The 24,043-nt window shown below is 41.4% G+C and overlaps 1 protein-coding gene across 2 annotated transcripts in view; it reads left to right on the top strand.

The window, feature by feature from the left end:
• Window positions 1-4,570: 4,570 nt before the first annotated feature.
• Window positions 4,571-24,043, top strand: part of hsdl2 (hydroxysteroid dehydrogenase like 2) — a 111,766-nt gene continuing 92,293 nt past the window's right edge. For both annotated transcript variants that reach the window (XM_041186058.1, XM_041186057.1), the window contains exon 1: window positions 4,571-4,704. In XM_041186058.1, the coding sequence (XP_041041992.1) occupies window positions 4,688-4,704 (17 nt within the window). In that variant the 5' untranslated portion in view covers window positions 4,571-4,687. The remainder of the gene's footprint in view (window positions 4,705-24,043) is intronic.

Below are 24,043 nucleotides of genomic sequence, written 5' to 3'. Positions count from 1 at the left end.
GAATTCCCTTCCTAAATCTCCCTACCTCCTTCTCCTCCTTTAGCCCACCTGTGTGACCAATCTTTTGGTTACTCCACTTAGCAACTGTCATTAGGCTATTTGTCCAAAAAAAGTCCAAACCATAACAGATGAACTGTCAGGAGCCTAGTTGGAAGGGATGCAATTGTCACCATGATCATAATATAATTTATGATTTTAATATGAAATATATATAACTAATATAAAAGCAGCTGATTAGGAAGATACAAAGTTAAAAACAGATTTTGACAGCTTGTTATGCTCACATTTTAATCTCTGCAAACTTTGCAAATCTTAGCAGGACCAGTGGTTTGTGGCTGAATAAGTCAAATTACATTTTTAATAAATAGGATTTTGAAATTTCTACTCAGGTTGTAGGGATTGCTGCTGCACCTATTTATATCACAGAATATGGAAATTCAATTATCCTTGACTATATTTATCATCTTAGTTCTTTTAAATCTCATCATGTTATGTGTGCTCTGCCCAAACGCAGGTCCTTGGCTTGTTGTTTGCTGATGCTTCATCCTGAGCTGTTTTCTTGACAAGGTTTTGCCAGTGATGGTTTGCCATTGCTTTCCTCTCTCAGGGGGTAAGGCGTGGAGGTAGGTCCCAAATCTACCTCAGTTGGAATGGGAATTGAACCTGAGTTGTTGGTGTTACTCTGAACCACATGCTAGCCATCTAAGCTAACCAGCTCCCCAGTTTATCATTATTAAAAATTATCTTGACATTGAAGACCAATGAGCAGCTATATATACATGTGCTTTGAATACCACGTGTGTACCTATACTTTTTCCAGCTTTGCAACAGTGTACTGAGACAGTGGAAACTATTCTCATTTGCATCATTGTGAAAATGGAATGGAGAACTCATTCTTTAAAACAGTATAAAAGAGATATTAACATTACATAGGAGATATGGCACAGAAACAGGCCATTCAGCCCAATCAGTCCATGCTGGTATTTATGCTCCAACTGAATCTCCTCCAATCTTTCCTCATCTGAATCAACCATCGTAATCATCTATACCTTATCCTCATATACTTGTCTAGTTTCCCCTTAAATGTATCCATACCATTCACTTCCTGTGGTAGCGAGTTCCAAATGCTCACCACTCTATGGGTGAAGAAGTTTATTTTGAATTCCCTATTTGATTTATTGTTGACTATCTGAAATTGATGCCCTCGAGTTCTGCCCTTGCCCACAAGAGGAAACATTCTGTCTGTATCCACTCCATAAAAATCTTTCGTAATTTTAAAGACCTATATTAGGTGACCCCTCAGCCTTGAATTTTCAGGAGAAAAGAGACCAAGCTTGTTCATCCTTTCTTGATATGTACATTCACATTTCTAGTATCATCCTTGTAAATCTTTTCTACACCGTCTCCAAAGCCTCTCTATCCTTTTTAGAATATGGTGACCTGAATTGCAAGCAGTACTTTTAATGTAGTCTAACCAAGGTTCGATACAGGTTTAGCAATAACTTCCTTACTTTTCAATTCCATCTCTCCAGTAATAAAGCCTAGTCTTGGTTTACTTTTTTTATAGCTTGAGGTGCAACTTTTAATGATTTATGTATTTATATTCTGAGATCCCTTTCTTCCTCTACCCACCTAGACTTGCACCTGCTAAGTAATAAATTACCTCCTTATTACGACCTCATATTATCCAGGTTGCACTTTATTTGTCAATTATCTGCCCATTCTGCAAGTTTATTAACGTCCTCCTGTAATTTGTTAGTCCTTGGTATTGACTGTCCTCCCCAATTTGGTGTCATTTGCAAATTTAGAGATTGTATTTTTGATTCCAAAGTCCAAATTGTTAACATAATTTGTGAACAGCAGTGATGACAGCACTGATCTTTCTGGAACACCACTTCCCACCTTCTGCCACGCTTAATAACTACCCTTTATTCCCACTCTCTACTTTCTGTCTTGAATCCAGCCCACTAACCATTTTGCCATTTGTCCCTGACTCCACTTATTCATTATTCTATTATGGGGCACCTTATTAAAGGCCTTTTGAAAATCCAGGTAAATTACATCTACTGCATTACCATTGTCTGCTCTTTGTTACCTCCACAAAAAATTCAATAAGGTTGGTCAAACAAGATTTTCCTTTTGAAATCCATGCTGACAATTCATATACATCTTTCAGACTCCTCTTTTAGTTTTCCCTTTTACTGTCCCCAAATTTGGCTTTTTCTTGTTCCTTCTTCATTTTCCATTTGTCCTTTTTCTGTTGTTGATTCTTGTTTTACAGTTGACAGGTAGAATTTGCAGTGGTTGTACTTGGTAACTTATACTTTTTCTTTCCAGTAAGACAAAGTAAACCATCAAAATGGAGGCAGAATTATCTGAACGTCCACCTGCATGTGCAAACATTATTAAAACCACAGAAGATGAAGAATTACTGCAAAGCTACAAAGATAAAGAAGAATGGTCAAACTGGCAGATTTTAAATGGAGCAGAGGATATACAGATCATTAAAGGTGCCAGTGGAAGTTGATAGGGCCTTAATAAAAGTGAAGGGAATCTTTGGTAATGTATCTAGAGGAATAAGGTACAAAAGCAAGCAGGCAATGTGTGCAACAAACACTTCACTGAATAAGTCATAATTATATTTTATTTGTATTTTACAAATATTTCTAAAAGGAAGTTAGTAATGGGCTCATGAGCTATTGCCAACCCCACCTAATTAGATTACAGTTTGCTGTAAACAATCAGAGCCTTCATTTTATTAAGGGTTATCTGTATTTTGGCATCATAGAATTGTATTGAAACTAAACTATCTAAATTATGCATTGTCCTCAGCATGGCATATTTGACTACATTTTAAAGGTTGTAATACCACAGTTGAAAGATTGATCTATTTCTAGTTATCCCATTATAGATAGGATATTAAAGCTATGAAAAGATGACACATACATGCAGTGGGATGACATGATGGATGAGTTCTTACAGTTATGGTGAGAGACTTGAGAGTTTTTTATGTTAGAGTTGAGACGTGATGATGTGACAGAGGTTTGCCAGATTATGCTAAGCTCAGTAACAATTTTCCATTTCTAATTCATCTTTTCTTAAAGAGTAGAAACTTCACAAACAGGATTTTTTTTTAAATTAAAGAAGCCAAAGCATGTTGAACTACAATTCAGTTATGACCAAATTGTACAGTGCTGTTCAGATTACACATTGATTAGTATATCCAATTTTGGTTGCTGAAACCCAAGGGAGATTTTGAAGTTCTTGAGGTGGTACAAATAAGACCCACTAGGCTGATTCTTAGTGTGAAACATCTGAGTCATGAGGATAAACATGGGCTTTCCATCCTGGAATGGTATCTGAGGGATGATTTTAGAGGTCTATTACAGAATCACAGAATTTTTACAGTGCAGGAGGCCATTCAGCCCATTGTGTCTACACCGGTTCTCCAAATAAGCAAATCACCTAGTGCCATTCTCCCTGTAACCCTGCACATTCTTCGTTTTCAGATGCAGTCTAATTCCCTTTTAAATATCATGGTTAAGGAATGGAAAAAGTAACCCCAGAATATTATGGTAAATTAATACTAATTGTTAGATGAGATCATGGACTCAAACTAGTAATTTACCCGTGATATCAAGAAGTTCTTTGCACAGAGTGATCAAGTGAACTAACAGTAAGATGTCAGACTAGGTTTAGTGGTAGCACAGTGACATTGAAGTTGGAAGGACTTTGATTCAAGCCCTACCCAGTGCTTGAGCAATAAATCAAAGCTGACAATTCTCTTGGACAGGATGACAAACCTGTCCTCTTAGATAGAAGTAAGGTACATCATTGCACTTTTTGAAGAGTATGGGAGTTTTCCTGGTGTCCTGGCCAACATTTATCCCTCAACTATGACCCTCCCCTCCCGCCCCAGATTACCTGATCACTCATCTCATTGCTGCTTCTAGAACCTTCCTGTGTGCAAACTGACTGCTGCATTCCCCAACATTGCAAGCGACTACACTTCAAAATCCACGTCACTGGCTGTAAAATGATTTGGAATGTCCTGAAAGGCACACTATAAATTGAAAAGTTCGATCATTTCTTAAAAGCAAAAGCTTACAGGAACAGTGTTGAAGGTGAAACCCCTGGAAGTCGGATCGTTGAAACGAGAGGGACTTTTAAGATCTGAACTAGGAAAATTTAAACAAATTTTAATTGCCCTCCTCAACCATAACTCCCAGTGTTCTCGCGTGGTGACCTGCCCATACGGAAATGTTGCAAAGCCTGGTGATTGACGTCTCATCTGATCAATCAGACCGTCCCAAAATGGAATGTTGGCCTGGGATTTCCGCGAATCAGCGTGATGGTGGCGTTTCAACGGAAGTAAAAAAAAATCCCTTATTTAATGCAATAAATTATTTTATATATACATCAACGACATTTATAAACCTTCTCAGATTGTTGTTACAAAATAATCTAAAGCAATATGACCTTTCGGTGGAGTTGTGTTGTGCTGAGTGATATGTTTGCGGAAAGAAGTGGAGCAAAGGGCACAAGCGAAGGGGGGGGGGGGGGGGGGGGATTTCACTGAGTTTCATTGATTAGCCCTTATGACTCCCTGCCCCCTCATCCAGATCAAACCGTCAGCCACCAGTTGGTCATTAGGCTGTTTTCCGTACCTTCATTTAGAGTCCCGAAGATGTTGCAAAACACGGGGTAAGCAGATTCTTAAGCAAATATGTGCAGTTTATATATTTTATCCAAAATGAGTGAGAGAAAGCAGGTATTATAATTGTATCAAAGTTTGTTGATCGTTTTTTTTAAATGAAATATTTACTGTTTCTGCATGCTGTCGTTTTGAAAATTTACAATCTTTCCCCTCCCTTCAAGTTACAAGTAGATTTAAAAAAAAACAGTAATTCCTGGCGACAATGCAAGATTTATAGTCCCAAGTTTCAGTATAAGGCTGTAAAATCAATATGTGGATAGCCTTTAAAATAGTGAGGCCTCTGATAGTTTATCTCGAAGAGTGTTATCTGATTGGGTGGGGTTGGTAACACCACTGTTAGCTTCCTTTTAGGAATAAAGTAGCAAAAAGGAATGGAGTAATTGCTGTACACAGCAAGGGCTATTGGGAAGAAAAAAATGGAAATGTGAACAAGGAGAGCTGTTGTAACAAAAACAAAAATACCTGGAAAAACTCAGCAGGTCTGACAGCATCTGCGGAGAGGAACGCAGTTAACGTTTCGAGTCCGTATGATTCTTCAACAGAGATAAAAACAAAAAACTGCGGATACTGGAAATCCAAAACAAAAACAGAATTACCTGGAAAAACTCAGCAGGTCTGGCAGCATCGGCGGAGAAGAAAAGAGTTGACGTTTCGAGTCCTCATGACCCTTCAACAGAACTCAACTCAGTTCTGTTGAAGGTCATGAGGACTCGAAACGTCAACTCTTTTCTTCTCCGCCGATGCTGCCAGACCTGCTGAGTTTTTCCAGGTAATTCTGATTCTTCAACAGCTGTTGTAGACCCTTGTTTATAATGTATACTTATATTCCAAAAGGTTTTGAACAGTTACTATTTCGATCTTCATGTTGGTAAAGACCCTTCTTTTGAATCTGACACTGATGATACAATGTAAGCAGACTATTTAACATGGCCAAATCAATCAGATGTAGAGAACCTAAGAGCAAAATACAGCATTTAAAAAAAGCTTTAAGTGCAAGATTGGAAAATCATGTTGCTCTTTCCAATGGTAGAGCGATGGACAAGTGGACCAAGTTTGCATCAAAAGTAGCTAATTCTATGCTGATAAGCTCCTGGAGGAGGAAAACAAATCCTGAAATCTTAGCTGGTTATAACATTGAGTAGCTGATTTGTACAAACTATGCAAGCCCCGTGCTTGCTGAGTTAACTGATCTTACATAGCGTTGGTGGTGGGGTGGAGCTTGGCTCCATTTGCTCTCTCTAAGTCCATAAGGACAATTCTCGAACGGGGGATCCTTGTTGGATGTTGGACTTGGCTGTGATTCCCTGTCCCCCAATGCTGTTGACTACAAGTATATTGATCTTAATGTATTGTTCCTCATATTGTGGAACATTTTCTGAGTGCTTTTCAATGTCATCCAGCTGACACTGAACAGGAAAACAAAGTCATCTAATGGTAGAGGGAAGGACTTACGTTGTGAAGGTAGCAAGAGAGATGGTCATTGACTTGAGAAGGAGGAAGGAAAAAAATCATCTTCAAAATAATGTGATGGATAGCTTAAACAAAAACAGAATTACCTGGAAAAACTCAGCAGGTCTGGCAGCATCGGCGGAGAAGAAAAGAGTTGACGTTTTGAGTCCTCATGACCCTTCGACAGAACTTGAGTTCGAGTCCAAGAAAGAGTTGAAATATAAGCTGGTTTAAGATGTGTGTGTGGGGGGCGGAGAGATAGCGAGAGAGAGAGGTGGAGGGGGGGGTGTGGTTGTAGGGACAAACAAGCAGTGATAGAAGCAGATCATCAAAAGATGTCAACGACAATAGTACAATAGAACACATAGGTGTTAAAGTTGGTGATATTATCTAAACGAAAGTGCTAATTAAGAATGGATGGTAGGGCACTCAAGGTATAGCTCTAGTGGGGTTTTTTTTTAAATAATGGAAATAGGTGGGAAAAGGAAAATCTTTATAATTTATTGGAAAAAAAAGGAAGGGGGAAACAGAAAGGGGGTGGGGATGGGGGAGGGAGCTCACGACCTAAAGTTGTTGAATTCAATATTCAGTCCGGAAGGCTGTAAAGTCCCTAGTCGGAAGATGAGGTGTTGTTCCTCCAGTTTGCGTTGGGCTTCACTGGAACAATGCATTGTTGTTCCAGTGAAGCCCAACGCAAACTGGAGGAACAACACCTCATCTTCCGACTAGGGACTTTACAGCCTTCCGGACTGAATATTGAATTCAACAACTTTAGGTCGTGAGCTCCCTCCCCCATCCCCACCCCCTTTCTGTTTCCCCCTTCCTTTTTTTTCCAATAAATTATAAAGATTTTCCTTTTCCCACCTATTTCCATTATTTAAAAAAAAACCCCACTAGAGCTATACCTTGAGTGCCCTACCATCCATTCTTAATTAGCACATTCGTTTAGATAATATCACCAACTTTAACACCTATGTGTTCTATTGTACTATTGTCGTTGACATCTTTTGATGATCTGCTTCTATCACTGCTTGTTTGTCCCTACAACCACACCCCCCCCTCCACCTCTCTGTCTCTCTATCTCTCCGCCCCCCACACACACATCTTAAACCAGCTTATATTTCAACTCTTTCTTGGACTCGAACTCAAGTTCTGTCGAAGGGTCATGAGGACTCGAAACGTCAACTCTTCTTCTCCGCCGATGCTGCCAGACCTGCTGAGTTTTTCCAGGTAATTCTGTTTTTGTTTTGGATTTCCAGCATCTGCAGTTTTTTTGTTTTTATCTCTGTGATGGATAGCTTGTTTGGAATGGGATTGCAAAGACAGAATAAACAAGGGACTTTTAGATATCAGCCTTGACTCTTGAGTCAGAAGCCTGTGGGCTTTGAGTCTTGCTCCAGAGACAGAGACATAATCCAGCTTGCCACCTCAATGCAGTACTGAGGGAGTTTGGTGCTGTCAAAACAAGGCCATGTATGTGTTAAAGATCCTGTGGCACTTTTTAAAGAGCAGGGGAGCTCTCCACCCTGTCTGCTGGAAAGTTTGAGATTAAATGGGCTAATAGTCTGCCTTCACCTGAAGCAATTGGGTGATGATCACTGCTGGTCTGGGTGTCTCCTAGATTTCAACTATTGATAATTGCATCACAATATAAGTTGAGGCACATAGCAGTGCTCCAGTCTTCGAAGTACAGTAATTTAGAAATGAAAGACATGATGAAAGTGTTGTTACTTTTCCAGTTTAGCCAGTGTGTTTCGATTTACTTTGCATGAATTATATGTGTAATGCATACACAATACAAGGGCGATACAGTTGATTAACAACACATGGATCTGGGCTATCATAAAGTGTTAGATATAATTACCACATGCCACTGAGTGTTCATCAGTGGCATAGTTTAATCAGGATAGCCTTAACAAAGAGCATTGATAACACAGTTAACCATCTCTTTTTATGTAGGAACCTGTTAGATAGTTTGGTAGCTAGTAAGTAGTGGGAGGAGACTTTTTTATTCCTTCATGGGATGTGAGCATTGTTGGCAAGGCCAGCTTTTGTTGCCCATCATTAATTGCCTATGAGAAGGTGGTGGTGGTGAGCTGCCTTCTCAGGCCACTGCAATCCATAAGGTGATACACCCACAGTGCTGTTAGGAAGGGAGTTCCAGGATTTTGACCCAGCCACAGTGAAGGAACAGCGATGTAGTTCCAAGTCGAGATGATGTGTGACTTGGGATTGGTTGGGGACTTGCAGGTGATGGTGTTCCCATGCATCTTCTGACCTTGTCCTTTGAGATGGTAGAGATCGCAGGTTTGGAAGATGCTGTTTAAGAAGGCTTGGCCAGTTGCTGCAGTGCACCTTGTAGATGATACACAATGCTGCTAATGTGCACCTGTGTTGGAGGGTGTGAGCAAAAACAGCAGAACAGACCAGTTGAGCCAAATGGCCTGTTTCTGTGCTGTGAAGTCTATGTTTACAAATAGTTTGATTCAGTTTTAAATCTGATTTAATTTTACTGATTAACAAGTGCTCTGATAGCATCATTGTCACGGGTCCAGTTGAGATATTCTGGTGTCTGCGCTGAAAGATCCATGGCTAATTGGGGTGCTTGTTTGAGTTTGGTGTTTTCATGAGGGAAGTTCTATCAACAAAGGATTTAACTGGTTTCTTTTGGACCTCTGAACCTTTCGCTCCCTTCGATCTTTCACTGCTTGCCATCCCTTTTGCTTGCTTACCACCAAATCACTTGACTAGCGCATTTGTTTTCTCACAACTGGATTTGCTTCAATCAACCACTTTGTTTTTAACCTGAAAGCTTTAACTTCTATTAAAGAAAAAAATAGAAAAAAATAAGCTAAGGAGAGATGAAAATCAGTAACCTAGTTTAGTGCTAGTTTACTCTTTTGTCTTAAGTATGTACAGTTATTTGGTAGTCTTGTGCTTTGGTACATAACTTCAGTTGTACCTTGTCACTGTTGTTGATGTCTTGTTGGCTGCATTAACAATTGTGTGAGGATTGTTTACATTCATAGAGTATGGCACAGAGCTATGAAGCATAGGTCACAACCATTTACGATGCTTGGCATCCCAGATTTGAATAGTACTGGAGATCATGGTGAAGACATAGTTATGTTCGAGGTGGTATAGCAGCCTTTTTATTTAGAATCAGTATTTCAATTGTCATTGGTCAAAACGGAAAATAAGTAATGGCAAGTGAGTGAATTGGTAGCTAGTTTTATTGTCAGAATTAGAGTATCTGTTGTGAGTGTTTGTTTGGAGCATTAGCATGATGACTAGGCCAATGTTTGGGTAATGGGGGGATTTTATACCTAACCATTTTCTTATGGGTATGCCAATAGTCCTGGAAGTCTAATAAAGTCAAATAAAGTTGTGTGCAAAGAAAAAAGCAAGGAGAGAGATGAGCTCTTCCTCCTTTAAAGGAAAAAACACATCTGCAGATTCCCATGGTATTGCTGAGGATGAGTCAGATGTTTATGCTGTTGGAAGGGATACAGCAGGGGAAAGATTCTGGGGTGCGCATGGACGGTGCAAGGATTTGGAAATAAAAGCATTTAACTGCATTTTAAAGCATTTGAGGGGGAGACAGTGGCATAGTGGTAATATCGCTGAACTAGTAATCCAGAGGCTCAGGGTCTGGGGACATGGGTTCAAATCCCACTGTGACAGCTGATGGAACTTCAATTCAATTAATAAAATCTGGAACTGAAAGCTAGTCTCAGTAAAGGTGAATTATCAACAGTTGTTGTAAAAGCCTATCTAGTTCACTAAAAGCCCTTTAAGGAAGGAAATCTGCCATCCTTAACTGATCTGGCCTCCATGTGACTCCAGATCCATAGCAATGGGATCAATTCTTAACTACCTTCTGAAATGGCCTAGCAAGCCACTCAGTTCAAGGGCAATTAGGGATGGGCAACAAATATTAGTCTTGCCAATGACACCCAAATCCCATGAAAGAATAATTTAAAAAAAAAATTATTTGATCTTGGGAAATTAAAAAGTACGTATTCAGGTTGATAAACACACCCTCTTGCACCAGTTACGTAAATAAGACTGGACATGTCATTGCATGAATAGACAATCCCTTAAATATTGTTACCCAGGTCAAATATAGCTGGAGTTCACCCTTTACCTTGTTTTGCCTTTACACAAATTTACAGTCACTTTAATAATGCCCTTCTGGTGCTGTCATCCCTCAGGTATTTTCCATCGCTTGAGAGAAGTGAAACATGCAGAGCCTGCACATAGCAAGACCTGGCATGCTCTGTGAATGCCTATGATTAACATTGATCACTCTTACAAAAAAAAACAAATTCTGCTCTTTCCTGATCCTCTTCGTACCAGAATGAGGTGTTGCTCATTAGACACTAAAGAGGAGGTTTCTGCACCCTGTGAGTTATAGTGCTCCAGTCTCATGCATTGGCTGACTGGTGTATTCTGGAGTTGCAGCCTGCTACCTGGTTGAGGCTTTTTACTCAATTGATAGAACAATTGTGCATTTTTATAAAGACAACAGCATTGTACCATCTGATTAACAGCACATAGTCCTGCTTCACTGAAGGCCTCAAAAGTCTAATTGCCTGTCACCAAACACAGGGTGGTCTCATTCAGAGTTTAATTATGTTTGGTCAGTTGGTGGGTTTGGAGAACACACAGTCCCCATTACAACAAAAACATTGTTAAAATTACATGGAAGAATATTTAATTTAAAAGAATTTATAAATTAGCAAAATACTTGGAATAGATTTCTCATTTTTGCATGGCACGTTTTTCACTATGATAATAGAAAGGTTGAGGTAACTAGGGATCTGTTGAATGTGCATGTGTGGCTGGATGTAAACCTGACTCTAAGTCATAGAGTCACAAAGACATAGAAGGAGGCTGCCTGAACCATCAAGTCCATCTCGGCTTTGCTAGTGTCATTCTCTCGCCATGTTGTGCAATCTGGTCAGTCCTATTTCCCCACTCTATCCCCATAGCCCTGCAAGTTTATTTCCCTCAAGTGCCCGTCCAATTTCCTTTTGATATCATTGATCGTCTCCGCTTCCACCACCCTCGTAGTCAGTGAGTTCCAGGTCATTACCACTCGCTGCGTTTTAAAAAAAAAGCTCTTCCTCTCTCCTGTATCTCTTGCCCAAAATCTTAAATCTGTGTCCTCTAGTCCTTGTACCATCAGCTATTAGGAACAGCTTTTCTTTGTCTACCTTGGAACCTGTAATATTTAAAGAATAAATTGCAGAAGTTCCTTTAAAAATAATTAAGATTGCATTTGAGCCAGAGTCAGGTTATTTATGGGAAAACAGATTGGATTAAGTTTGTAGTTAAGCAGATAAGGAGACTTATATTAAAAAAAACTATCTTTAGCCTGAACATTGAGCAACAACTTGACCACTATTTGAAGGAGAGTGGGGAAGATTCTCCTGGTATCCTGGCCCACAATGATCCTTCCACCAGCACCACTGAAACAATTTAATTGGCCATCTATTGTATTGCCATTTGTGAGACCTCACTCTACACAAGCGATTACAACATTTTCATGCATTACAAATTCAAGAGCATTTCATTCGCTGCAGAGCAGTTTGGAATGTCCTGAGACTGGGAACAGTGCTACATAAGTGTAAGCACATTATTTCCACCTTCTTTGTAGCACCTAGCACAGTTAGAGATTTTTGTTCAACAGGGGTGTGAAGTATTCTAGGAGACAGGAAGGAACAAGGGTGTCAAGTGTTATGGGAGACTGGCAGGAAAGTGGAGTTAAGGTCACACTCAATACGATCATGGCTGATCTGAATGGAGGAGCAGGCTCAAGGGGCTGAATGGCCTGCCTGCTCCTCCTATTTGTTATGTTCCTATGTAGTGCAGACTTGGGGCTGTCTTTTTTTAGGAAGTCATTCTACAGTTTTGGGAGAATGCTTAAATGTGGAATACATTGAGACATTCAAGGGGATAAATTAATTTAAAAAAAAAAACAGCCTTCCTCTTCCAATAATTGAAATGTTCTCTTTCCTTTTACATTCCTGTTTTCTGAGAGACTAAGATGGCAACCTAGCCCCAGGGCTTTGCTGGTGTCAGACTATAGCCAGGTCATTAGGAGATGTAAGAGACTGGCATCGGCTTTCCTTGCCCCAGTTCATCTGAAGAGTTAGTGTTTATGTGTTGGAACATAACTTAACGTTTGCCAACTTGCTGTCTAGCATATTATAATTTTAAGTTGAGGATCCTGAACAATGTCACTGGAAATGTTCCTGTGTATGTACTCCAAAGTCAGGATCTGTCACTTTTCACGGTGTTCAGATAATCTCTAGAGATTGCTTTTTGGGCTGCGGAAGTGGTAGATATAAATTTTGCTGGTGTAGTTTTTAAAGTGCCAGTGTAAGTAATGTGAAACGTTTCAGTCACACGAGGAAATTTCTGTAGCTATTGGTGTTGATAAAAGTGTTATCTGAGCTTTAAACTCTGCTGTGAAGTCATTTGGCAGTAAAAATATGTCTTATTTGGTCTGTTTTCCCCCCACCCCCCACGAAGGGATCAACAACTTCTTGGAGGGTGCTTCAATTGGTGCTGGTGTTGTTACAATTCACTCGGAGTTCGAGTGCATGTCGCCACAGCAACTTTCACATGCATGGATATAGCGAGTGATAGAGGCTCCAACCTTCTTTCCATCACATGGCTGTCCAGGAATCTCTCCCACTCTTCCTGCCATTTGCTTGTGTTGGAAGGATTTGCAGATTGATACACAACCTATTTGGCTGTGTTATGAACACACCTTCCTTGGCCATCAAGTCTTGGGGTGGGACTTGAACCCAGAGCTTCTGGTTCAGAGGCAGGGACACTACCCACTGTGCCACAAGACCTCCTCCTTCCACGGGTACTCACATAAAAATGTTGTTAGTCACATGTGTGGGCTTTTGTTTTGACTAAAGAACCTGATTCTGTCCTCTCTTGATGTCCACCCCCCTATACTGTACTTGTATTAGGGGACACTGAATAGTGATTAGAAGTGGGAGTCCTGCCTAAACCACAGATAGCACACTCAACACTGCTCTCGTGCCTGTATAGAGTTTGGCTTGACCATCAGCATCAGAAAGACAAATGTCATGGTCCAGGCTGTTGCCATACTGTTATCAATCAGCATTGACAATGTGATGCTGGAGGTTGTTGGTAATATCAAGGTCCTATAATCACCAGCAACCTGTCACTTCATGCTGAAATTGACTCCTGCATCACAAAAGCTGCAGCTGTTAAGTCCACATTGAGTAAGAGTATGGAGCAGCAGCAACCTGAGTGAGAATATCACACGGTGAGTCAACCAAGCCCTGCATCCTCTGCACTCCTCCACTGTGGTGAGACCTGGACTGTATATGTTAGGCAGGAGAAAAGTGAACAGCTTCCAACTTTGGTGTCTCAGACATATCCTTATCATCTCTTGGCAGGGCAAGGTCACCAACTCAGGTCTTGGAGTGTGCTATCCCATCTGCATTCACTCATTGCTGAGCCAATGATGAAACCTGCCCTGGCTCGGCTACATTCATTGGATGGATGATGGCTGTATACCCAAAGACCTTCTGTGTGGTGAGCTGGCCACGGTCACAATGTCCTGGGCATCCATACCCTCGCTACAAAGACACCTGCAAACAAGATATAAAGATGCAGATATTGACGCTGACAACTGGGAGGCAGTCGCTGACAGCTATGACCTCTGGAGGCTGACTATTTGGAACGGCATTGGAGGAGGTGCACAGAAATGGCAAGCTCAGCTGGCTGAGAAGAGGGCTCAGAGAAACTAGAGATCAGTGAATCGTGCACCTTCTCAGCCCACTGTCTTCCTCTGCAGCAAATACTGCAGAGACTTCCAAGCCAGTGTGAGGCTCCTGAACCACACACAGCTGACCAGCACAGCGCAAATCATCGTCGAACAAGACAGAAGACTGAAGGTTGGATCACAACATAAGAATGGACAAAGTGCTTTACAGCCGATGAAGTGCTTTTGAAGTGTAGTCACTGTTGTAATGTAGGAAACGTGGCTATGCGAATGCAAACTGCTGCACTGAACAAAACTTGAATGGCAGCAATTAACTACCAGCAGCAATGGGTCCTTTCCTGCTGGAGCAGTCCTATTAATATGTCAGGAGAAATTACCTGATGAGGAATGGCATTACTTGCAGATAAAGCAATACTGATTCTGAACCTCACCACGTTAGTTGTTCAACCTAAATTACATAGTACATTCCTTTTTAACCAAGAGATCTCTGTGTTTAACTGCAGAGTTAGAAATATGCTGTACAGTACCAATACTAAGCATATTGGTGCATGTGAGGTTATGGCTACCAGATTCAAATTTAAGGCTGTGGAGATCAGAGGGGAGGTCTGGTGGCGCAGTTTATACCTCTGGGCCAGAAGCTCTGGGGTCAAGTCTCACTTTAGGACTTGATGGCTGTGGAAGGTTTGTCACAACATGGCCAAACTCAATCTGTCAATCCTTCTGATATGCCTATGGCAGGTGGTAAGAATGGGAGAGTTTCCTGGCCAGTGCTACTGCAGAAGGCAATGGCAAACCAATGCAGTACTTTGCTAAGCATGACCACGGAACAATCACAGGAGTCTGTGGTCGCAAATGCCCTTTTAAGGCATATTACCTGAAGAGAGAGAGAGAGAGACACACAGGATGACCCCAGTTACTGTTGGATTTCTATCATGAAGAACATTTAGAGTTCTTTTGGTAGCATCTTTTTACTAATTAACATAAAAGCACAGAGGGACACCACAGAACGCACACACATGTCTGCTTACAGGTTGGTTTAAGTTACAATATCTTGTGTTTATATAGTACCTTTCATGTAATAAAACATCCCTTGGGGCAATTATAAAATATACCATTGAGCCACAGAAACTTATGGTAGCTGCCGAAAGACTTGGTCAAAGAGAGAGATTGTGAGGAGAGTGAGATAGCGAAGCAAAGGTTTAAGGAATTTTGGAGCTTGGAGCCAAGGCAGCTGAAGGACTGGCTGGCAATGGTGGGGTGATTAAAATCATATGTAAAATACCTCAGCAGAGATTTTGCTATGTGTGGGAGTGCTATGGGAATATGCTAGTGTTGGAATGTGTTCACTAATCAAGGTTCAGGTTTGGGTTAGTTGTATCAGCAAGTCATAGTTTCAAGCCCCAGCCCAGAGATTTGAGCATAACCTAGGCTGGCCCTTCAGTGCGTAGAGGAGGAGTATTCTAGCTTGAGACTTAAATCTGCCTTTTTAGGTAGATGTAAAAAAAAATCATTTAAACTATTAGAGAGCCAAGTAGTTCTCCCAAAGTCCTGGTTAACATTTATCCCTTAACCAACATGGTTTTGAAGAAAGAAAATCAGTTGTTCTCCTAATTGCCCTGTGAGTGACCTGGTTGAGTGCAAATTATTTGCCATGTTTTCTGGCATAATAAATTGATTGAACTTCAGAAATAATAGTGCTTGTGAAGCACTTTGGAACGTCCTGAGGTTCTGAAAGGTGCTCCATAAATGCAGGTTCTGTTTTTAGTTTTTCAAATCAAACATACACGTAGATGATCAATGGCCAATTGCAACAGCCTTGGCAGAGAGTAAAGGATCGGTGTGCCTTTGGACTCTGTATTTTGCCATGATCTATTGTCGTGATAGTTTAAAAAAATGATGTAGCTTTTATCTTTGCTGATTATATTATTTTAAGGCTTCCTTATTTCATTTTTCCATTCTTGCTTTGCAATGACTGGCCATCTGACTTGGCTGCAGACTTGGTAACAGTTACTGTTCTCATGTATGACAAACCAAACTAGCAGAACATTTTCAATAATAAATGTATAATCAGTTGAATAATCAGTTAGCTTTGCACTTTGTAACATGATGTGAGCTTTGATTACAGAAGTTACAGCATTGCTGCAGTGTTTTCCAGTTGAGCCATATAGAATAGCTGCCAAAATAAAGGAGGGTTATGAAGTTCTATGGTGAAACACGTGACACATTAATTTGGGGCTTCTTTGCTACGCAGTGGATTGTAAGCATGTAAAGTTCAACCTTTGGCTGTCTCTAGCTGATGAAACTGACGTAACTTCTGCTTCCGTTTGCCTTGCCTTACCTGGCTAACTGGTTTGCTAACTAATCCCAAATCAGTGGAGCAAAAACTGCAGCCATCATCAGTTTGTTGCACGTAATAAACCCTCCACAGGACAGTACATAAATTCTATTTCCTTACTGTAGGTTTACAACCTTTAAAGGGAAGTGCAGACAAGGCAGTCTGATGGGCTAATGTTTAACCCATTTCATACTACACCAGAACGATTTAAAATGCTAAACTGACCTCTGACTGATTTTTAAAAGCTTACCTCCTGGGTTGGTCAGGATTTGATATTGAAAGCTTTCTCGGACTGTTACACAACGTGAACACCATAGCAGCATTCTTCACTGCTACTCTTGGTGTCATGTTTAATATTACACTCCTTTAAGTGTATTTCATCCACTCCTCTTATAATACCAATGCAATGCTGTTAGCTGAGTACAACATAAAACAGCCCTTGCTTCTGTGTTAAGCATGGAGGCTGTGTCTTTCAAGATTTATAATATATTCAAGATTTATAATATGTTCAAGTTTAGCATGCTACATGTAGCTTTTAGTTCGATGAAAGAAGCGGTTTCATCCCATCAGAGTTTTACTCCCAACATTGTGAGACAGCCCTGACCTTCATATCTTGTTATTCCAAGTCCCACTCCAGGACTTGAGCACATGTTCAAGGTTGTCACTCTAATGCAGTGCTGAGGGAGTGCTGCACTGTCAGAGGTGCCAACCTTTGGATGGGATACTAAACCGAGACTCTGTCTGCATTCTCAGGTGAACGTAAAAGATCCCATGGCACTGTTGTGAAGAAGAGCAGGGAGTTATCCCTGTTGTCCAGGGCAATATTTATCTCGTAATCAACATCTCAAAAACAGATTATCTGGTCATTTTTACGTTGCCATTTGTGGGAGTTAGCTGTGTGCCATCTGGCTGCTGTGTTTCCTACATTACAACGGTGATTACAGTTCAAAAAGTACTTTGTTGTTTGTAAAACGTTTTGGGATGTCCAGTGGCTGAGAGTGCCATATAAATGCAAGTTCCTTCCTTCCTTCCTCCCTCCCTCCCTCCCTCCCTCTCGATGTAATTCATTATTCCTGATTCTTGAAGCCAATGTTCGTGGTTTGTTTTCTGCCTATTGGTTCTGACCATTTGAAGGATCAACTTTTTCCCTTAGTTTGGAGATTAAAATTTTGCGTTGTCAAACTGCTGGAGCTTGGCTATAACTCTTTTCAGGGTGCCCTTCATCTACAATACATGGAGAAAGACAGAGTTGCATTTAGTTACCACATCCAGTCTGTGTACAGCAAACTGCCACAAACACCAATTAGATAATGAACCAGATAGTAATATCAATTGAAGGATATATATTGACCACTACACTAGGACAAATTCTTTTTGCGTTTCTTCAAATAATGCCACAAATTCAGGTGGAAAATTTTATCTGAAAGACAACACTTTAGACTGTGCAGCACTCCCTCAGTTCTGCAGTGGAACTGTCAACTGATAACGAGAATATGTCAGGTGAGTAGTTTCAAGGTAGATAGAATACTTGGAGAGTTTGATAGAATTAGAGTCAGCAATAGTAAGCCATTACAAAAACAAAACTACCTGGTAAAACTCAGCAGAACTGCTCTGTTGAAGAGTCATACGGACTTGAAACGTTAACTGTGTTCCTCTCCGCAGATTCTGTCAGACTTGCTGAGTTTTTCCAGGTATTTTTGTTTTTGTTTTGGATTTCCAGCATCCGCAGTTTTTTGCTTTTATCATAGTAAGTCTTTAGGTAGGGTCAGAATAAGGGGGAAAGTAAAAAAGCCGAAATCAGGGCGAATGTGCATGTATGTGAATGCACGGAGTGTGCTTAATAAGATTGGCGAACTACAGGCACAGGCTGACAAATGAAACTATAATGTTATTGCTATAAACAGAGACTTGGCTCAGAGAAGAGCAGGACTGTGTGTCAAATATTCCTGCGTACAAAGTGTTTAGCAGAGATAGGAAAGGAAGAAAAGGGCAGGGAGGGGAGTGGCAATATTGATTAAAGATGGCATTACAGTACTGGAGAGAGAGGATGTTCCAGAGGGGTCCAGGACAGAATCTTTCTGGCTAGAGGTAAGGAATGAAAAAGGTGGGATAACATTGATTGATGTCATATATAGACCACCAACTAGTGCAACGCATATGGAGAAACAAATTTCCAAAGAAATTAGACAGATGCAAGAATTGGGGTAATCATAATGTGGGACTTCAATTATCCAACTCTGGACTGGGACAGGAATGGTACAAAGGAACAAGAAAGGAGTTCCTAGAGTGTGTTCAAGATAATTTTCTGCAGCAGTTTGTTTCCAGTCCAACGAGAGGACATGCACTTTTGGACCGGGTTCTGGGAAATGAGTTGGCCCAAGTGGAATAAAAATATCAGTGGGAGAGCCTCTAGGGGACAGTGAGCATTGTATCATGAGGTTTAAGTTTGTCATGGAAAAGGACAAGGCATAATCCAGAGCATAGATAATGAATTGGGGGAAAGCCAGCTTCGATGGAGTGAGAATGCATCTGAGTCAAGTGAGTTTGAATCAAATGTTGGCAGAAAGGACGGTGGCTGAACAATGGGCCACCTTCAAAGAAAAGGTATTGCAGGCAATGTCAAGGTATGTTCCCTTGGAGGGGAAAGGTAGGACAAATAAATCTGGAGTACCCTGGATAATCAGAGGGATAGAGGTGAAGATGAAAAGGAAGAAGTGCGCGTACGACAGATGTCAGGTTGAAAACAGTTCTGCCACATCCAGTCATGAATGGTGGGCAGTTAAACAACTCACTGGAAGAGGAGGCTCCACAAATATCCCCATCCACAATAATGGAGGAGCCCAGCACATCAGCACAAAAGATGAGGCTGAAGCATTTGCTGCAATCTTCAGCCAGAAGTGCCAAGTGGTTGATCCATCTCGGTCTCCTCTGAAGTTCCCAGCATCACAGATGCCAGCCTTCGGCCAATTCATTTCACTCCACCGTGACATCAAGAAACGGCTGAAGGCACTGGATAGTACAAAGGCTATGGGTCCTGACACTATCCTGTCAATATACTGAAGACTTGTGCTCCAGAACTTGCTGCGTCCCTAGCCAAGCAGTTCCAGTACAGCTACAATGTTGGCATCTACCTGGCTATGTGGAAAATTGCCCAGGTGTCCTGTACACAAAAAGCAGGACAAATCCAACTCGACCAGTTACTGCCCCATCAGTCTACTCTCCATCATCAGCAAAGTAATGGAAGGGGTCATCAACAGTGCTATCAGGCAGCATTTGCTTAGCAATAACCTGCTCACTGACATCCAGTTTGGGTTCTGCCAGGGCTACTCAGCTCCTGATCTCATTACAGTCTTGGTTCAAGCATGGACAAAAGACCTGAACTCCCGAGGTGAGGCGGGAGTGACTGCCCTTGACATCCAAGGCTGCGTTTGACAAAAATGTGGCATCAAGCCCTAGCAAAACTGGAGTCAATGGGAATCGGGGGAAAACTTGCCGCTGGTTGGAGTCATATCTAGCACAAAGGAAGATGGTTGTGGTTGTTGGAGTCAGTCATCTCAGCTCCATGGCATCACTGCAGGAGTTCCTCAGCGTAGTATCCTTGGCCCAACCATCTTCAGCTGCTTCATCCATGACCTCCCTTCTATCAAAAGGTCAGAAGTGGGGATGTTCACTGATGATTGCACCATTCATGACGCCTGAGACACAGAAGCAGTCCATGTCCAAATGCAGCAAGACCTGGACAATATCCAGGCTTGGGCCGACAAGTGGCAAGTAACATTTGCACAACACAAGTGCCTGGCAATAACCATCTCCAACAAGAGACAATCCAAACATCACCCCTTGATGTTCAATGGCATTGCCATCACTGCCCCTCTATCAACATCCTGGGGATTACCATTGACCAGAAACTGAACTGGACAAGCCATATAAATACCGTGGTTTCAGGAGCAGGTCAGAGTTTGGAATCCTGTGACAAGTAATTCACCACCTGACTCCCCAAAGCCTGTCCACCATCTACAAGGCACAAGTCAGGAGTGATATGGAATACTCCCCACTTGCCTGGATGAGTGCAGCTCCTACAACACTGAAGAAGCGTGACACCATCCAGGGCAAAGCAGCCCGATTGATTGGCACCCCATCCACAAACATTCACTCCTTCCACCAGTGACGCACAGTAGCAGCAGTGTGTACCATCTACAAGATGCACTGCAGGAATTCACCAAGGCTCCTTAGCTTGTTCCAAACCCAGACCATTACCATCGAGAAGGACAAGGGCAGCAGATAGATGGGAACACCACCACCTGGAAGTTCCCCTCCAAGTCCCTCACCATCCTGACTTGGAAATATATCGTCATTCCTTTATTGTCGCTAGGTCAAAATACTGGAACTCCCTCCCTAACAGCACTGTGGGTGTACCTACATCTCATGGACTGAAGCCGTTCAAGAAGGCAGCTCACCACCATCTTCTCAAGGGCAACTAGGGATGGGCAATTAATGCTGGCCCAGCCAGCGCAGTCCACATCCCATGAATGAATTAAAAAAATATATATAATGGCCAATCAAGCTGAATATAGAAGTCCCAGAGGGGAGGTAAAGAAACTACTAAGAAAAGCAAGGAGAAAGCACGAAAAGAGGCTGGCAACTAACATAAAAGGGAATACCAAGGTATTCTATAAGCGTGTAAATAATAAAAGGGTGGTGAAGGAAAGATTAGTGACAAAAAAGTGGACTTGCACGTGGAGGCTGGAGAAATAGCAGAGGTATTAAATGAGTACTCTGCATCTGTCTTTACAAAGGAAGAAGATGTTACCCAGGCCGAGGTGAGAGAGGGGGATAACTGGTACACTAGAAGAATTTACAGTTGAGAATGAGGATGTGTTAGGCTATCTTTAATTAAAATAGATGAGGCGCCATGACTGGATGAAATGCATCCAAGGGTATGGAGGGAACTGAGAGTGGGAATTGCAGAGGCACTAGCGATAATCTTCCACTATTCCTTAGACACAGGGGCAGTGCCAGAGGACTGGAGAATTGTGAATGTTATATTCCTGTTCAAAAAGGGTGCAAGGATAAAGCCAGCAACTACAGCCCATCAGTTTGACATCAGTGGTAGGGAAACTTCTGGAAAGTATAGTTTGGGACAAAATCAATAATTACTTAGACAAGTGTAGGGTAATTAAGAAAAGCCCACATGGATTCATTAAGGGAAAATCATGTTTAACTAACTTGCTGAAGTTTTTTGAGGTGTTAACAGAGAAGGTTGATAAAGGAAATGCTGTTGATGTGTATGTGGATTTTCAAAAGGCATTTGATACAGTGCCACACAACAGACTTGTGAGCAAACTTCTAGGTCATGGAATAAAAGGGAAAGTAGGCACTTGGAGAAGTAACTGGCTGAGTGGCAGGAAACAGAGAGTAGTGATAAATTGAATTACCTGGAAAAACTCAGCAGGTCTGGCAGCATCAGCGGAGAAGAAAAGAGTTTACGTTTCGAGTCCTCATGACCCTTCGACAGAAGGGTTCTGTCGAAGGGTCATGGGGACTTGAAACGTCAACTCTTTTCTTCTCCGCCGATGCTGCCAGACCTGAGTTTTTCCAGGTAATTCTGTTTTTGTTTTGGATTTCCAGCATCCGCAGTTTTTTGTTTTTATTTTTATTATTTTGTTTTTATCAGTAGTGATAAATTGTTGGTTTTCAGATTACAGGAAGGTTTGTAGTGGAGTTCCCCAGGGGTCAGTGTTAGGACCCTTGTTCTTCCTGATATATATTAATGACCTAGACTGTGGTGTGCAGGGCATGATTTCAAAATTAGCAGACATATGAGGATCGGAAATGTTGTCAACTGTGATGAGGATAGTCTTAAATTTCAAAAGGGTATGTTGGTGGGTTGGGCAGATAAATGGCAGATGAAGTTCAATGCAGAGAAGTGTGAAGTGACCCATTTAGGCAGGAAGAATATGGCGAGACAGTACAAGATAAAGGGAGAGACTCTAAAGGGGGTGCAGGAACAGAGGGACTTCGGTGTATATGTGCATATGTCGTTGAAGATGGCAGGGGATGTTGAGAGAGAACAGTTAATAAAATATATAGTATCTGAGGCTTTATTAATAGGGGGATTGAGTGCAAGAATAAGGAGGTCATGTTGAACTTGTATAAGACACTAGTTAGCCCTTACCTGGAGTACTGTGTCCAGTTCTGGGCTCCAACGATGTGAAAGCATTGGAGAGAGTACAGAGGAGATTCACAAGAATGATTCCATGGACAAAGAACAAAGCTATGACATTGGAGAGGTTGGGACTCTTTTTTCTCTTGGAGAAAAGAAGGCTAAGAAGAGATTTGATAGAGGAGTATGGACAGGGTAAATAGTGAGAAACGGTTCCCACTCGAGAACATCAAGAACTAGAGGGCACAGATTCAAAATAATTGGTAAAAGGAGTAAATGTGATGTGAGGAACTTTCTTTTCACCCAGAGGGTGGCTGGAGTCTGGAACTCCCTGAAAGGGTGGTGGAGGCAGATTCGATCGAGGTATTCAAAAGTGAATTGGATTGTTACCCGAAAAGAGAGAATGTGCAAGGTTACAGGGATAAGGCAGAGGAATGGGACGAGGTGGAATGCTCTTTCAGAGAGCTGGTGCAGACTCGATGGGCCGAATGGCCTCCTTCTCTCCTGTAAAGGTTCTGTGTCAGTCTTGATTTTCTAAAGATAAAAACAAAAACAAAAAAACTGCGGATGCTGGAAATCCAAAACAAAAACAGAATTACCTGGAAAAACTCAGCAGGTCTGGCAGCATCGGCGGAGAAGAAAAGAGTTGACGTTTCGAGTCCTTATGACCTTTCCTCTCTCCGCCCCCCCCACACACCTTAAACCAGCTTATATTTCAACTCTTTCTTGGACTTGAACTCAAGTTCTGTCGAAGGGTCATGAGGACTCGAAACGTCAACTCTTTTCTTCTCCGCCAATGCTGCCAGACCTGCTGAGTTTTTCCAGGTAATTCTGTTTTTGTTTTGATTTTCTAAAGTCCTGGAATGGAACTTGGACCCACAAGCTTTTGACTCTGAGACAGAGTGCTCTGCTGAACCACCAGAGACAGTCATGTTGGCCTACCTCATTTTAATGTCAAAATAATCTCTCTGTTGCTGTTACAAAAGCAGAGCTTTTTTTCTGTACAATTTACATAATGTGGTGACCTCTCCTATATTTTAGTATGACACTGTAAAATAACATGACTCGTAAAATAATAATTCTTAAATCTCCTTTTAAGAACTCAATCCATTTTGCCTGGTCTGTTTGTGTATGCAGTCTTTGCAGCTGAGTTTGGAGTCCGGTGCAGTGACTGAATCCTTCAGTGTAATTGAAAGATGTTGCTTTTGAGGCATCATGTTTATCTTTTGAAAAGGCTAGCTTCCTTTCCCCCCTTTGTTTTGGAGGCTGGAATGTTCAAGTTTTGAATGCACTCTGCACTCTTGTCAAGCTGCTGGAGCGTGACTCCCAACTTTTGTTAATATGTCTGCCACTGAACTAGTTTGAAATAGTCATTTTTTTTGCATCTGTAAAGCACTTGGCCAAATTCTGTGAATGCCGCAGCGATATGACCAGCTCATTCCACAGATATATAAAATGTAATGTCTTCAGTGGGAGCCCCACTTGTAATTCATTCTCTTCTATCCCCTCATCCAATTAGGAAAACAATTCCCATTTTACTATGTTTATAGGGGATAACTAGCAGGGAAACTTGTTTATCAAAGGTGCGTTGCTGACTGATAT

This window comes from Carcharodon carcharias, chromosome 4 (assembly GCF_017639515.1).
Source record: "Carcharodon carcharias isolate sCarCar2 chromosome 4, sCarCar2.pri, whole genome shotgun sequence".
Classification (NCBI taxonomy): Eukaryota; Metazoa; Chordata; class Chondrichthyes; order Lamniformes; family Lamnidae; genus Carcharodon; species Carcharodon carcharias.
Note: the sequence above shows the minus strand (reverse complement) of the source record. Positions and strands in the feature narration are given on the sequence as shown.